The following is a 15,351-nucleotide window of genomic DNA, read 5'->3' as shown; positions in this document are numbered from 1 at the left end:
ATCTTGAAAAGAACACTGTCGTTTTCACTGCTAATTGGATCCCTTGTTATGAACGCCCTTCATCGTTGCGTCATCGTTGCATGGTAGAATGTGGCGCCCTTCGCGTTCACTGAAAGAATTCCCGAGGAACTTTCCGAGTGGCTTGTTGGGGAAAATCAACAAGCGAGTTGATTGGGCCTAATGTCGCCAAGACCTCCTCCTCGAGCTCGGCTATTCCTACACTACCTATATAATCATCCTTGGACGCTGGAGCCATAGTTCTCACTGCGCCATTCACACCCAGTAAAACACCCCCGGAACGTTCACTCTTCTGCCACTCCTTTACTGCCTCTGTAAACTGCATCCCAACCACGTTCTGCCTTGGCGTTATACTAGGTAGCATGAAGTCTTCAGTCCTTCAGCAGCCCAGGCCTGACTGTTCTTGCACGAGCTCCGAGCCAGGTGTCTCCATGCCGAGCGCAGGGAGGCAGGTGCAAAGGCACGCGAGGCGTTCGATCAAATTGGTAGCGCAGGCATCCCGCTTCCATGGAGGCGATGTAGAGCTAGAGGAGATCATGGGTCGGATGGAGGAAAGGATAACGCCTTCAACCCATTTGAGATCTTAAGGGCTTTTTACGAAGGGTTATGAACAACAGAAGCCCTACACATGTCCGGACGTTGCTTTTCGGACTCGCCAGAGAGGAGGCAGCCTTTTAGCAGATATGTACTCCACAATGAGATGAGCTTGTAACTTACAGCACTATCTGCCATACCGCCATGTAAACTAAGTGCAGATCACGGCATTTGTCTCCAAAATCAGTTGAACCTAAAGGCGCGCGTAACAGACCTACAACCAAGCTACCACTCCCCACCCCATAAGATATACTCCACAACTCATCCTTCGTCTGCGTTTCCTGTAGATTTTGTCTCATTCGAGCAGTTTGATGCACTCTGATTCCATCGCGCATGTGGCAATTCCCGCAAGGAGTCCCATTGTCAGTGATAAGTTGGTCAGCGACACCTTGTTGGCCTCCTCCAAGAGTGCCGAGTTTCCGGACGATCAATAGGCAGACAGCAATCCGCCTGGGTAGAGAATAATTGTCTCAAGAAAGGGATTTCGCCGTTCAGAGTCAAAAGAGATAAACTAGGTCATCGTAATTCGCAATGACGATTCAGACGTCTGAAAGTCTGCTTCGCAACATGCTCCACCACGCGCTTGTACTCTTCGGAGCCCTTGAGTCCCATGAGAAGCATAGTGCCCAGGGAATCGTAAATCATCCATCGAAATTCTGAACGAAGTTGGCAGGAACTCGTAGGATCCAAAAGCAACCTCGTAACCGTGCCACGCAAACAGAGATATATTTTTCGCTGCCATAGAGCAATCATTCCATACTTGTGGAGAAAATCCTTCGTGAGCTAGGTTTAGGTTGCGGTGAGGCCTGAGGCACCAAAGCGGACCATCATAGGGTTGGTAACCATGAAATGTGGCAGGGGAGAACCAAAACACAGCAAACCAAAAAAAAAGTATCTCAAAGGACGAGAACTCGGGTGGCAAGACGAGACGACCAGAAGGGATGATAGTTGATGCACGTTGCAAAACGGAGGAACAGACAGAACTCTGAACAAGCCTTTTAATAGGGAACATGACGAGAAAGGCCCCGATGCTCTAAGGGAACGTTGGCCGAACATATGTGCGCCACCGTAATATAAAAGTCGGGATGTGAGGGTTCGAGATGGACTTCAACCGGAACGGGGAGCGCCCCGGAAGCAATGGTTCAACACAGACACGCACCCCTCGCTTTGAGCCTTCATGCACACTGCAGACGGTAATAAACATTAATAAGTATTCATTGTACAGCAGATGATACTAATTGATCGTTTTATTGTTACTGCCGAGGCTGCTTTAGCCTAGTAAGTCAGACTGAGCCAATCCCGAACCCCGGGGATTCCTCAACAAAATGCTGGCAACATTCTCTGTCCCTTACCCTCACAATATGCAAGCTTCAGCGGACGTAGAAATTAACAATAGGCTAGGGTTGCTCGCCCTCTCGTAGCGAACCCCATGTAAACTGGTGAGTCATCACTTACGGATATTCGGGTATAAGTACTTTCACAACTACCATCATAGGCATAGGTTGGAACAATTGGGTGGACCTGCCTGCGCCCCCCGTGGGATGGTTTCCCTTTAGAGTCATTGCACGATGATGTGCGAGTATGTTGTTAAGAACTAAAAGTGCCCTGATATTGGGCCCAGGCCACCTGATGTCTGGAGCGTGCAGATGTGTCAGCCGAGGCTGCGAGGGCAAGGAGCACATGGATCAACAGCCACGCCGGGCTGATGCTGGTGCGTTGAGGATCAACACAATAAGCCTGATTCTGGAATGAGGTCGTCGAGAACCACACCGCTACCGTGGGTGGGAGGTTCTCTTTTGGGTTTCCAACTTTCGCTGGCCACAGGTTTCGGCGCAATCAGGCTGGGATGTGGAACGAGGTACTCTTCGAGCCTCATAAATTCATGGGCTAAGTCGGGACAGGGTCGCCTATACGTTGGCGTTATTTAACGCGATGCAAAGACCTCCACTTTTGGCTCCATATCTCGTGAATATTAGTGAGGATCTTCACTAAACGCTCGCACGGACACATATCTAGCACTTATACTACGTCGGTCTTTTTGTTACGTTACTTATGTGCAGCTGAGGATGAACGCTGGGTGAAACGATAGAACTAGGAAAGGAAATATCGATTTTTAGTGCGTTCAAAGAAGTGATAACGGAAAATTTGACTCAGTCGATACGGAGTGAAAGTGAATTGAGGAACTATAAAAAGAGCAAAATCAAAAAATCTCTGTGGTCGCAACACTAATTTTGTCTGACCCAGGACTAAATGACAGTACAAGGTAGGAATGGTCGTAGATTGCCCCCCCCCTGATAGTGGGTAGAACGAGCGCGCAAGGTAAATACGCAATTGACTACGGACATCCTAAATGACTTGGCTAAGATCAACAACAATTGGAGCTGTCTGCCAGCCTTGGAAGAGAATTCGAGTCCCATCTTGGCTGGACCGAGGGCTGTACAGAAAGATAGGATCAGACGGCACTCGATCACCATACCAAGCGCCTAGACCTTTGGCATGAGAAGAAACAACTGGTCGATACTCCTTGGGAATAACGAATTCTAATTTTCCATTGAAGAACATTGGTAGCCCAGTGCGTTTTATACCGGTTCCGAACAGTGGGGTTCGTCCTGCAGCGAATGAACGGATGTCAGACTCCCGCCGCAACCCCTCCTCCTTCTCCTCCTTCGTGCTTTGTGAGATAACATAAAATGGACACTTGATCCAGGACTCATCCAAGTTATCCACCGCATCTGTTTTGGAACTTTGATGGCTATCTGTCACTCCATGTTTTCCCGAGGAAAGGGTAGGTTGAGGAGATACAGGATCAGGGATGTGGTAAGAGCAGGCAAGGGGAACAGCGGGATTCATAATCCAAAATTTGAAATCCGTCACACAATAACGCGCAATGAGCTCACCCAAATCTGTCGACCAGGTGAAAGCACTGAGCCCATCAAAAGCGCCGATAAAACGTGCTCCCGGAGAAAATCCAAGCGTGCGACGATGAGGAATAGCAGGCTTGTGGCGGTGAATAATGGCAAGAGAGTCGGACTCGGGAGGAGAAGCAAGGAGCTGCATGTGTGGGTCGCCCAAAATGGATACGAGAGTCATGTTGTCGTACCAAGAGTTATCAGTGTCCCGTGGAACCCGTATGATGAATAATCCATTGTCTGATACTCGAGTTACAGCAGGAAGAGGACCATTGGGAAGAGTCCCAAGATTAATGGGGGTCGTATCATGGCTAAGGATGGTGACGTTCCCTTCATTGTCCTCAGCAGCAACCCGGTGGCTGCCGTGGACAAATTCAATCCAGACTGGATGGTTGGGTGGATCGAGCTGGAATCGGGAAATCGTGCACTGATGGTCGATATCGGCAAGCTCGATGACACCACTACCAAAACCGAGAGCTATATGATGACCATCGAGGGAGAGTGCTGCACATGTCACAATACCATTACGAACATCAGGGTCGTTGAATTGGGCATCATAATCAATCTCAACACCCCAACTATCAGCCTCCTCTGACGAATCAGGTAGCTTCGCCTCCATGACCATTCGAGCATGGAGTAGATCCTCACTCAATGGGATTCTGTGCCCGGAAAACTCGCCGGAAATGGTGAAGATGCGGACAGGATCAGAGAGGTGGCCATGCAGTTTGTACAAAGGTGATGAGGATGGGGTGAAAGGAAGGGTCGATCGATGAAGGTGCCATGGTGACCAGGAAGTTACACTATATCCCAAATCCTTCAAAGACGAATACTCCACTGATTGCTTTTCTCGAGCTTCTTTCAAAAGTTTGAATGAATCATGATCCTGTTAAAAATGACATCATATTAAAATAATCGCATCACAATGATTTTATTTACCTCAAATTCATCAAATCCCTCAGGGAATCCCTCGTATAATTCATTAATGTCTGACGCCAGGTGCATAAATGTAACCAAGTTTCGTGTGAGGAATGTATTAAACTCGTTCTGCAAATTGGACTCTTGTGCGAAGAGTTGTGAGGGGTTTAAGTGTCCTAATAAACGTTGACGAGCATATCGGAGACGATGAGGGAGATGACGTTGTCTCTCCATAAAACCGCTCCATTTTCGTTTATCTCCTAGAGGGAGAATGGCAGGCTCCCCAAACACATCCCCCTCACAACTATTATTGAAAAATCGGAGGAGTGGTAGTCCGAGGAAATACTTATTCACATTCTTGATAAAGAATACTTTGTCATTTTCATTACCAATCGAATCCCCCTTTATGAACTCTACCATCGTTGCATGATAGAATTTGACACCCTTTGGCTTTGGGTCCTCTAAGGGTCTTTTCGGGGGATGTTCCAAGCCACTTTCTTCAGAAAAATCAACAATGGAGCTAACTGGTTCCAATATGGCTAAGACTTCTTCCTCTGCAATTCCTAATAGCTGCGACATGGAAAACACACTCAGTGGCTCAAATGCCACAATGATTGTGCCAACCAGTTGGCGATACTTCTCAGCTATATGTGGAGGGACTCCAGATGAGTCGAACATATAGGCACGGCGAAGTATGCGCAAGTACTCTGAGTTGACGTCAATGGGGGCATCGATGAGGTCACGGAAGTATTCAAACTCAGATCGAAGGGTTGCTCCACGACGGGTTCGAACAGAGACATCCCGGACTCGGATTGAGGCAATAATGGGCAATCCACGACACGCTAAGACAAATGCATCGACATCTTTTTTTGACGGTTTCCAGGAAGACTTATCGATGGAAGCCCGAAGGCCTTCCTCCACCATGCGGTGGATAGTTTGAGACTTTTCTTCCTCAGTGACAATGTCCACATCCTCACATGGGATGACATGACCCTGAGCCCGAGCTCCAACCCAAGCCGACTCGACGGATGACTCTGGCCGGCAGCTGACCAACACAGAGAATGCACTCGGCAGCTCATCAAGGATAAGTACCAACTTCATTAAGGACTCAAGTTCCTCCTGAGCCCCACACTCATCCAGTCCATCCAAGATGATGACGGAACGCTCCTCGCGCAGAGATAAGAGTTTGTGCATGGGTTCGACGATCCAAGCTCTCATCTGCTTCTCCACAGTAGAGCCTGGAACGTTCTCCAGTGAAGAGGGCTGTCGAAGCTGATTGGCAAGAAGACCCTCGTACTCGGTGTTAAACGAGGCAAGTTGGCGTGCAAGAGTAGAAGGAAAGTGCTCAATCGAATCAAGTCCTGTTCCATTTTGGTTCTTGTCCCAGAAAAAAGACGCTGCCAAGCGACGTTGTTTGGCAAGTGTTGAGGCGACACTCATCGATATAGCAGTCTTCCCGGTGCCCGGAGAGCCACGAAGCCAGATAAATCGGTGTTCCCGTTTCTCCAAATGGTCGAGTATCGATTCCTGAATCCGGACACGGGTGTTTTCCAGGCATTTCGACTTGCTTTTCACCGCAAAGTATTCCGCATTTGCTTTGTATAGTTTTGAGAGTTCGCCTGGAATATCATTAAATTCCAAGCAGTGAAATAAGGAAACAATCAACGAACGGTCCACCGATGATTGAATTATGTGGAGGAGATTCAGAGTTGTCGCAGCAGTCTATGGGGTATACCCAAATCAGTCATCGGACAGTCTGGACACCAACGAAACGAACCGCAAAGCGGGAGATAGCATCACGGATACAGGACGTCACAGCGCTTATTTCCTGGGTTATCTCGGTCGCTAAGACTACCCTCTTGGAAAGCTTTTGACGTTTTAGTGCTTCAATTTGCTTCAATTGTTGCTTTAGAGCTCTGTGGAGACTGGGAGTTGAGATTTGGGCGAGAGAACGATGGAGTGAATGTACATACAAGTTAAATCGTTGAATCAGATCACCTATTTCGGGAGGAACTTGGCCAGTCCACAACTGGAGGGGCCTAAAGATCGTTTCGTGAGCGTTTCGAACTTCATCGTCTAGTCCCTTGAGATTTTCGTCATTGTTGTCGATGGCCTGCATGAAAACGTGAGGTTATCTCATTAGATCGCGAAATCACGACGCCCTTGCGAACCTCGTAAACTTGGAGCCATGACAGGAGTATGGTTGGTATTTGGTCAAGATTTGGAATGGGGGCTAACTTAAGAGCAGAGGCGGCGGTTTGGAGGACGTGCCTTGTGGTGGCGATGATGGTTTTCTTCCTGTCCCTGGCGGGAACGGCTGAAGATGACTGTGTTAAATTTGTTAACAATGGGGTATCTAAGTTCACGCCTGATTGTGGGTGAGAGCTCTCATTGTTGCCATTGATGATGCGCTCGCTGGGTATCGTGTCAGGGATATAGATGATCCCCTCAGGGAGAACGGTAGATGGTGATAGATTAGGGGATGGTGGATCGGGTACAGAGGGGTCAGATTGTCTGGGGTCGAAGGACGTCGATTGGTCGATATGAGTGGGATCGGGATTGGGCTTTCTGCTGAATAGCTTAGATATAACGTGCGGGAAGGGCCTCCGCTGCTTCGGATCTCGAGAACTACCACCAGCTGACACAGCAGCAGTAGGAGGCTTAAGATGGAAACCATCAGATCCGCCATGATCTCTGCGGGTTGTTGTATCGTTTTCAGCAGGGAAAGCAGTATCCTGGGGGCTGGGAACAGAGGCCGAGGGTCGCGATGGGCCACCGGGAGGCGCAGGAGAGTGTCCCCTTTTGCTTTTGAAAAACTTCAATCGATCGGACATCGTGTATCAGCAATCGCGGAGGATGTTGTGGGCAGAGAGGAGAGCCACACGACAGTACTTGTCCTAAGTTAACCACTGCCAAAACAAGACAACAAATATTCAAGTACTCTTCTGTCAGCGATGGATTATTAGGGCCGATAACGAAATACAAAAAACTTCACTTACGTTTACTACGCTCCCCCGATGTTTTTAGCACCACTACGTATTGACTCGATTGAGCCCTCTTATCCCCCGTGAGAACCATTCAACTCTGGGGTATAGATGTCCCCCAAATCGAGTACTCGGCTAATGCCGGTGCTTCTCGTCTACTTTACCGCCTGGGAACCTTCGTACGTGATGCGCGCGTCTATCGACGCGTTCAGCCTCCGATGTCACCGTTTGATATGGTACAGACAGACCTTTGTTCACAGGTTGTGACTCGATACTCTACTTATTGCGATAGTTGGCATATTCGGTGAGCGCAAAATTTGTCGTTTACAGCCATGCCTGACCCATGCAATGCCCTCGCTCTCCTTCCACAACGCTCTAGGATACTACACGCAGGCTCCCTCATCGTTTCCCACTGCCGTCGCATCTCTGGTGGCGACTCCCTTGACCGCAGGCGCTTGTCTTTGAAAACTGTTCACGCAACCCCGCATCTCATAACTTCCGCCCAACCGCCCCCCGGATATTTCTTAAGAAGTTTCCCTTCTGTATTTAACTAGAGACGACCAGAGACGTTCAGTGCGTCGCTGGTGTATCGCGGTTAAAGCAACCCCTTCAGCACACCGATCCCTCGCTTCAGCACACCGATTCCTCGCTTCAGCACATCGATTCCCCGCTTCAGTACATCGATTCCCCCCTTCAACACACCGTCTGTGTGAAACGACCCTCGCTCTAGACGTTTAAATATATCCTGCACAAGGGAAGAGTCTCTTCGCAGATCTCCCTGCACTGCTGGTGCTACGCAGTCGTTCCCCTGCACGTTACGAAGGCGGGCCTTACCTCGATCCTGCATAATACCCTCAACAACCATACACATTTTGTGGCGCCTCATTGACGTCCTTGAGCTTAACGGTTCATCGCATTCCGCATCCACGCCCAGCCTGCTGCCTGCCCGTACGCCGACGCCGCCTGTAGCCGGGCATTCCAAAAATAGAGATAAAAGCCCTGTACGTCGTTCTTTCCATAGAACGAGCGTAAACGATCTCAGCCGGTGGCGGTCCTGCATTCCGTTTTGCACGCCTACCCCTATCCGATTCGTATTGTGGCTTGTGTCCACATTGCTTGTCTGAGTATCACGCAACCCCTCCGTCGGTGCTGATCGATCCAAAACGACGTGAGCAGCGGTACGTCCCGTTGCCGGTGAGGCTTCCTTGAACCGCCTCGTTTCGTGTCCGTTCCTGTCGGTATGTGTCGCAGCTACATGCACGTGAACATACAGCTGATTGCGTCGTCCCCCCACCCCACCAAACCGATTTCCGAAATGAACTGCGCAATTGGACTGCACCTTTAAGTCATTCTGTGCCACTGAACTGCACCCGGTAGCTTTCCCCAGCAGTTAGACCTCATGCCTAGACATAAAGCTAGAATCCCTCCTCTCACCACTTCGCCTCTTAAGAAGCCCCGACCATCTAATGCCCCAAAACCTAAATATGCCGAATATCTTGATCCACCGCCCGTGCTGTACCCTGAATCCTCGTCGTCAAAGAGAAAACGGAGTAAACACGCTTCAGCCACTGGACAGTCTGTCCTTGAGCTGTCCCGGAGGGTTGAAATAGCGACTCCTAGCGGGACGGTGCTCACGCAACGCTGGGGGCCGGGGATCGAATCTAGTTATGGTTGGCAGGTGCCTAATCGCTATGATCATGTGGGAAACGCGCTGGTAGAAATGGGTGGTGCCCCTTCACCCACTCCAACCTTCAGTCCAAAAGAAGAGTCCTCAATGCGGGAGGCATCCCCTCAGGGTTGGGGGGGAAATATCGCGGATGCCGCTCCTAACCCGGATACCCCGTCACCTACCATACCATCGCCCTCCCGAAAACGAGCCAAGAGGGCAGTGCGAAATCCACAAAAGAATGCCGCGTGGCTCCATTGGCGCCAGGATGTAATATATAAGGCAGTGGAAATATATTTAGATCTGGAGGCAAAGAAGGCAGAACGCGTGCCCCTTGCTGCCCCCGACGAAACGTCGTTCGAACAGAACGGACAACTGCATACACTTGCGATGGCCCTGTGCTCTCGTTGCAACACGCCTCTCCGGTTTCATTCTGTAATGACGATTGCGTTCACGAGTATGTTTGCATCTTGACCTCGTTCACCATGTCCCATTGACCTCGGTGTAGATGCTGTGCGGCGTACATTCGAATATTGCAAATGTCCATCCAATACCCTCCCGCTTGGGATCATTCAGTGTGGCTACTTCCCTGGGTCACCGGTAATGCCTCAAATCGCCTTCCATTTCGACATTCTTTCGCTATTCTCAGCTTTAAATGTGAACTCCTCTACACCAATTACCTCCTTTCATACCGCCCTGTTTACGATATTGCAGGAGAATGGCTATGAATTCTCCGCCAAGGTAATACCTAGTCATCATTTAGGTGGAGTTGACATGCACACGGTCTCCTATTCATATAGGATCCCTTTCTAGGTTCGCTCAGTGAAGCAATAACGTGGTTTAAAGCCCTACGCGACTTGACAGAGGTTGAAACGGAGAGAGAGTTCCTTCTGCCCACGGACCCTGTGGAGTCCGATGCACCGCTATCTATTTCCACACCCCACGAGCTTACCCGTCACCTACCTGCGCATAACGGGGACCCCATGATCACCACATCCGAGAGCATGATATCCGGTGATGATGACATACCGCCCTCCACAGAAACGACAACTGACTCTGTGTCATTGACCCTTGCTCGATCAAGGCTGTTTCGAAACCCCTCGCACAACAGGGCTAGCCCATACCTCCGTGCGAGATGCCCGCAATGTTTCGGAGGCTCAACATGGGGTGGTCCCGTCAACGAGTTCGTCCCACGCACCTCTGCTTCAAGAACGGGCCTTGTACTAATTCTGTCCCCAGGAATCCTGATGTCATTGTCGCTATGGATGGTAATATGCAACACAAGCAATATATGTTTGTTGGCGGAGAGATGATTCTTCCCTGGAACGAAACCTGCAGTTTCCTGACCCGTGCTGAAGTTGGTGAAGCTGCCCGCCATGTCTTTGAGGCACGAGATGCATCTCAAAGCTCTTCGGGATCTCGTCCTTCATCTCTTGTGCTGGATGGTGCTATTGAGGAGTGCGAGGAATCGCACCGAGCCACGAAGCATGGAAGACGGTCAGCGTCGAAAACCGATACCTTCTGTTCGAAGGGTCTGATGGCTACCGTCTGCCGCCATGATATCCCCCTCTTTCTTTGTGACGTGGACACCCCGGGCGAGCAGCAGCACTTTTCCGTTGCCATGCTCATCGCACTCAGCTGCCAGCTGCCCTCAAACGCCACCATCGGATTAATGTATGATGTTGGGTGCATTCTCGATCGATCAATCGCTAAGGTATAACTTTACACTACCTGCAACACAACAGCTGATGTTTGAATAAAGTATAATCTTATCCCCAACATAGCTCCTAGATTGAGTATCGCCGTTTCGGTCTTTGTCAGGGTTCAGCACCCTGCCTTAGGGTGCCCCGGACTCCCCACCTACTTTACCCCCTTTTATTCTTTGACTGTTGCCTTGTTGTTGCCTTTGTGTGTTGTGTACACGCGCGCACGGGATAGCGCGGGAACTTTCTGAGCGAGCAGCTCGCCCAGAATGTTCCCATGGGTCACAGCCACAGTTCTGGGTGAGCAACTCGCCCAGAACGTTCCCACACTTACTGGGCACTGCCACCTGGATGTTCCCTCCGGGTCACACTACACAACTCTAGGAGCTGTATAGTTGTGGGCATGTGACCCATTCCTTTATATAGCAACCATGCGGGGAGATGAGACCTTTACCCTTCTTCTCATCTCATGCCCCGCATAGGCAAGTGTATATATTCTCTTTCTTTTACTATACATCTCATGCCCCGCATAGTGTGAGGACAGGCTAGATGGGGGTTGAGGTCAGGGAGCCTCCGAGTCCGAGGCCGGGCCCTGACAGTCTTTCATGCGTATGCACATCAGTTCTGTTGCCAAATCGCATTCCACCCATGGAAATGAAGTGGATTTGGCAAGTCAAATGGGGAGGGAAACGAGCGACTGTGGTCCTCGATCGTAGACATGATAGTGCCTGAACGTATGATGAGTGTGAGTCCGACAGTGCCTAACGCTGTTTGCATGTCAGTGAGACCTGATAAATGTTGTTGCATAACTATAGCCAGCAAAGCGGATAACAACTATCGACAGCAAAATCAAGCTCATTGCCTCCCGGGGCCGAGATCGTCTGGCTTCATTGGCAAGGTCCAAAATGGGTGCCATCCATCAACAGGAAGCCCTTACGACTGATCTCCTTGAAACACTAAAGGAGAATAGGGGATTTACACCTCAATTCCTTCAATCCCAGTGGGAGGCACAAAAGACTCTGCAACTATCCGCTCGAGCCTGTATGCCGCTTTCCAACCTCATGTTTGGTATTAACCAACGTTTCCATACTCTAGACAATGACCAAGCTGGAATGAAAAAGTTTGCCAAATTGTTGGAAGCTGAACGGTCGGCTCAGGCGCATTCGGATGCCTTGGATGCTGTAAAGAAGGAGCTGGACCGTATCTCCCTGGCGCGAACGATGTCTCACAGGCCTATGGATCTGAAGGAGCATTATCAAGCTGCTCTGCATGTACGATCATTGCACGATGAATCCCAGGCACGCTTGCACGAACTGACAGCCCAAATTGGTTTATCCGATTTGAAACTTCCGCAAAACCCATCTGACAAAGAAAAAGAATACATCGAGAAGTATATTCTGGCTCGGTTCTGCAAGCATTCTATTCTTATCCGCCTAGCTAAGTATCAGGATGAGATGAACCCTATTCGCAGCTCACAACGGTGTGGAGGACGACTAGTTACAAAAGTCGGTACATGCTCCATGCACAAGGTGAATGATGTTGTGGTTGAAGCTCATCTGATACTTTAGGATACACAAAAATGGTCTCGGTGCTCAGTAGCGCAAACAAGCGTGCCCGGATCATTTCTACGCAAGTCCGCCAATATAACGAGCTTGTTGACTACCTCGAGTGTTCCGAGAGACCGCCCTGGCTCCCAGATTCTCTAAGCCACACAAAAATGAATGTCAAGGAGTTGCTTCAGATGGATCCCAGTGATGAACGATGGGCAAAGATGTGGGAGACCTTATGGAACTCCAACTGGTCCTTGGACGAAAAACCGCCTGCCTTTGTCATTGATCAGGAAGTTCGCCATGGCATAGTAGCAGTGCTATCGCTCGCTCGCATAAAGGAAGAAAAGCTCAGGCTCGCTCGAGAGGAACTCAATGCACACACTTGGATTGTTGAATCGTTCGACTCATTGGTCCAGATCGTAGACAGTATTCATTGTATGTCATGTGAATTCCACTAATATTTGTGTGATAATCTGTCCTCTTCGATCCTAGCACTATTCAAGTATCGATTACGGCTGCGCCTCAAGTCATTGCTCAAATGCCGTGACTCGATCATAAATGGATCAACTCCCAATGTCAATCTCTGGCGTGCACCAATACGTCATCTACTCGAAAACCTAGAACGACCAGACCCCACCGCTGCGCCAAGTTACATAGACTATACCTCCTTCCACCTTCCCCTCCCTTATTCCTCCACCTTGCCTTCAGGAAACAACAGCATAGATCCTGACGATGACGTTGAGGTCAGGAACGAGCTGAGCGTACTTGATGGACTTATTAGAATGAGCCCGGAGTCAGATTTAGGTGGTGCTGAGGACATCGAGCCCCCTATCGACAGTGCCAGTGGCTCAGATGACCTCGATGTGCCTGGAGATATCTCAGACGATGAGTCTGAGGCACCACTGGATGAGCCCACTGAGAGTGCTGAAACAGATGGTGGGCTCCATGCCAAACCAGTTTCCCCTGAGGGGCTTTGGTCAGCAGGTCTGGACAATTCCAACGATGAGCAGAGCATCGAGGAAAAGTTCTGGAATGAGAACCCTCGTCCTCAATCCCTTCCTCCGATTACAACGATCATCGATGCCATTCGTTCACCTGGCCAATCTGTTCAAGAACAAATGCCAAAAAAGATTTGGAAGGAAATTATGGAGCTGCATTTGCCTCGAGAAACTGAAAGAGTAAGAATGACCCCAAGTTCCCCTATGCTCGATGCCACTGATGTCCCGTTAGATAGCGAACGACGGCCAAATGAGGTATTATAAACATATCTCAATCTTCTGTGATGCATTGCCAACGGTCAATCGCCTGCGGCGGATACATGGGACAATAATCGATACCTATATCGAGATGTTGAAAGATCTTACCGACAAAAACCTGCGGGATGTGCTCAGGACCACTCGACCCCGTGTGATCATGTTTCCTACCCAGTGTGAAGGAATGAGACATCATTTGGCAGTTCGCCTATTAGACGTATGCTGGAGCACCCTAGTCAACGCTGTTACTGACCAAGTCCTTAGCAAGAAACGAAAAACGTGCGAACCGATCTTTTTGAAGTAACCTCCTGGACGATCCCATGCTACTCACGGAAGCGGTCTCACTGGCTCCTTGGCGTTGTGAACTTCGAAAAACGAGAGCTCCGCTATCTGGATAGCATACCTCTCCCTGAAACCTTCGACATAAGTCATCATGGCCCACAGTGGGTTTTTGCAGTGCGTCATCTATCGTAGTCCACACTGCAGTGTTGGAAATCCCCTTTCCTCAGATACTTGGGCAACTGGTTGATGCCATCTGGTCGTTCGTTCACCCTACCCGTGTATTCGATTGGTCTAATTGGGGATCCAGAGTAGTCACCGTAGGTGTCCCATCCTTCAACATTCTGAGCATGATATAATGAAAAACCCTAGAAAGAAACTCGCCAGTGGAACGGACACGACTGTGGCGTTTGGACTATGGCTGACATTCAGGCCGTGCATATCGGGCTCGATGCCGCTCCCAACGGTACAAATGTCGATCACTTTCGAAACAGGGTGAGGCACCAGATCCTTTCCCTTCCCGTTTCAAATCCACGCTGGCAGCCCACGTGGAAAACCTTGGACGCAAGTCTCCTTCATGAACTGCGGTTGCAAGCTGCTATGGTGGCCTCGAGATTTCCTGTTGATTATGCCCAACTTGGGATTGACCATACTGACGCACCATTAGTGATGGACGGTGAACAAGATCAGATAGATTTGTCTGACTAGTCGAGATCCTGTATGCTTGGTTCTGAATTCAAGTTTACCAACAAGATATTTAACATAGCAATCTGGTGAATCGCCCCTTCCTTTATCTCGACATTAAGGAGCTTTCCATCAGTGTCGGAGTATAAGCCACTCTTCGCCACTCCTTTGTCCCCAACTCGTCCGTAGTCCTTCCCCATGCCCGAGACGCCTCTCGTCTTATTCACCTCACTCGAACAATGTACTCCCACTGCGAGGAATGGAAGATCACTCGCCAAGGTCACAAAATAATGCATTTGTGTCCTGGGTCACGTCTGACACCCGTTGAGAAAGCCTACCAGCCCGATAAATTCATTAGAAATAATATATTTATGGCAATCCAGTGTTAAGACAAAAGAAAGAAAGGTATCATGGACGAAACCCAGTGTCATAAATGCATAACTCGCCACATGTGTCGGCAGTCCACATCGATACGCTCGCAGGAGATTGACCCTTGCGGGCCTCTGAGCGGCCCGGTCATGGTTCATGAGAAACAAGCTGGGTCAACCTGCCTGCGCAGTCACTAGGCATGTTTTCATTAAAACTGACCCAACTCCCTCATCAATGTAAAGTGTTCCCTCACTTGTGAATCCTGCCACTAGCACTCTACCTTCCCCGATGCACCAAACAAGCTGGGAACCCCTGTGTAGCACGTTCGACAGGTTGCGAAGGTGACACTGGACCACCAGGTGTCTTGGTGGACATTATACCGAGGTCAGTACGAAGTGCCGTGTTGGACAAATTAGTCAACGGTGTC

At 49.6% G+C, this 15,351-nt stretch overlaps 8 protein-coding genes across 8 annotated transcripts; 2 read left to right on the top strand and 6 right to left on the bottom strand.

Moving 5' to 3' along the window:
- Positions 1-483: 483 nt before the first annotated feature.
- EI90DRAFT_173430 (uncharacterized protein) lies at positions 484-1,035 on the bottom strand. The gene is made up of 2 exons (XM_039052095.1): positions 736-1,035; positions 484-669 (listed from the first exon to the last, which is right to left on the bottom strand). The coding sequence occupies exons 1-2, from the start codon at positions 945-947 to the stop codon at positions 585-587; spliced, it is 297 nt and encodes a 98-aa protein (XP_038919222.1). The 5' UTR covers positions 948-1,035; the 3' UTR covers positions 484-584.
- On the bottom strand, positions 753-1,736 carry EI90DRAFT_172734 (uncharacterized protein). Its single transcript, XM_039052080.1, has 2 exons — positions 831-1,736; positions 753-763 (listed from the first exon to the last, which is right to left on the bottom strand). Exon 1 carries the CDS (start codon positions 1,622-1,624, stop codon positions 1,124-1,126), a length of 501 nt encoding a protein of 166 aa, XP_038919221.1. The 5' UTR covers positions 1,625-1,736; the 3' UTR covers positions 753-763; positions 831-1,123.
- An 840-nt stretch (positions 1,737-2,576) lies between these two features.
- On the bottom strand, positions 2,577-4,285 carry EI90DRAFT_172047 (uncharacterized protein). The gene is made up of 3 exons (XM_039052065.1): positions 3,510-4,285; positions 3,102-3,374; positions 2,577-3,046 (listed from the first exon to the last, which is right to left on the bottom strand). The coding sequence occupies exons 1-3, from the start codon at positions 4,144-4,146 to the stop codon at positions 2,859-2,861; spliced, it is 1,098 nt and encodes a 365-aa protein (XP_038919220.1). The 5' UTR covers positions 4,147-4,285; the 3' UTR covers positions 2,577-2,858.
- On the bottom strand, positions 4,242-6,046 carry EI90DRAFT_172085 (uncharacterized protein). The gene is made up of 2 exons (XM_039052067.1): positions 4,458-6,046; positions 4,242-4,373 (listed from the first exon to the last, which is right to left on the bottom strand). The coding sequence occupies exons 1-2, from the start codon at positions 5,874-5,876 to the stop codon at positions 4,338-4,340; spliced, it is 1,455 nt and encodes a 484-aa protein (XP_038919219.1). The 5' UTR covers positions 5,877-6,046; the 3' UTR covers positions 4,242-4,337.
- A 318-nt stretch (positions 6,047-6,364) lies between these two features.
- Positions 6,365-7,552, bottom strand: EI90DRAFT_172075 (uncharacterized protein). The gene is made up of 2 exons (XM_039052066.1): positions 7,436-7,552; positions 6,365-7,345 (listed from the first exon to the last, which is right to left on the bottom strand). Exon 2 carries the CDS (start codon positions 7,268-7,270, stop codon positions 6,533-6,535), a length of 738 nt encoding a protein of 245 aa, XP_038919218.1. The 5' UTR covers positions 7,271-7,345; positions 7,436-7,552; the 3' UTR covers positions 6,365-6,532.
- Positions 7,553-7,865: 313 nt separating this feature from the next.
- Positions 7,866-8,650, bottom strand: EI90DRAFT_171993 (uncharacterized protein). The gene has a single exon (XM_039052063.1). It carries the CDS (start codon positions 8,478-8,480, stop codon positions 8,016-8,018), a length of 465 nt encoding a protein of 154 aa, XP_038919217.1. The 5' UTR covers positions 8,481-8,650; the 3' UTR covers positions 7,866-8,015.
- Positions 8,651-8,819: 169 nt separating this feature from the next.
- On the top strand, positions 8,820-10,806 carry EI90DRAFT_3119686 (uncharacterized protein; the record flags this gene model as incomplete). The annotated part of the gene is made up of 4 exons (XM_039063234.1): positions 8,820-9,543; positions 9,595-9,827; positions 9,887-10,269; positions 10,326-10,806. 4 exons carry the CDS (start codon positions 8,820-8,822, stop codon positions 10,804-10,806), a joined length of 1,821 nt encoding a protein of 606 aa, XP_038919216.1.
- Positions 10,807-11,320: 514 nt separating this feature from the next.
- On the top strand, positions 11,321-14,473 carry EI90DRAFT_172170 (uncharacterized protein). The gene is made up of 9 exons (XM_039052068.1): positions 11,321-11,534; positions 11,605-11,830; positions 11,885-12,298; positions 12,358-12,774; positions 12,832-13,517; positions 13,570-13,809; positions 13,857-14,048; positions 14,102-14,191; positions 14,248-14,473. The coding sequence occupies exons 1-9, from the start codon at positions 11,508-11,510 to the stop codon at positions 14,368-14,370; spliced, it is 2,415 nt and encodes an 804-aa protein (XP_038919215.1). The 5' UTR covers positions 11,321-11,507; the 3' UTR covers positions 14,371-14,473.
- Positions 14,474-15,351: the final 878 nt, after the last annotated feature.

This window comes from Cantharellus anzutake (genome assembly GCF_015039405.1).
Source record: "Cantharellus anzutake strain C23 chromosome Unknown EI90scaffold_11, whole genome shotgun sequence".
In the NCBI taxonomy this organism is placed as follows: Eukaryota; Fungi; Basidiomycota; class Agaricomycetes; order Cantharellales; family Hydnaceae; genus Cantharellus; species Cantharellus anzutake.
Note: the sequence above shows the minus strand (reverse complement) of the source record. Positions and strands in the feature narration are given on the sequence as shown.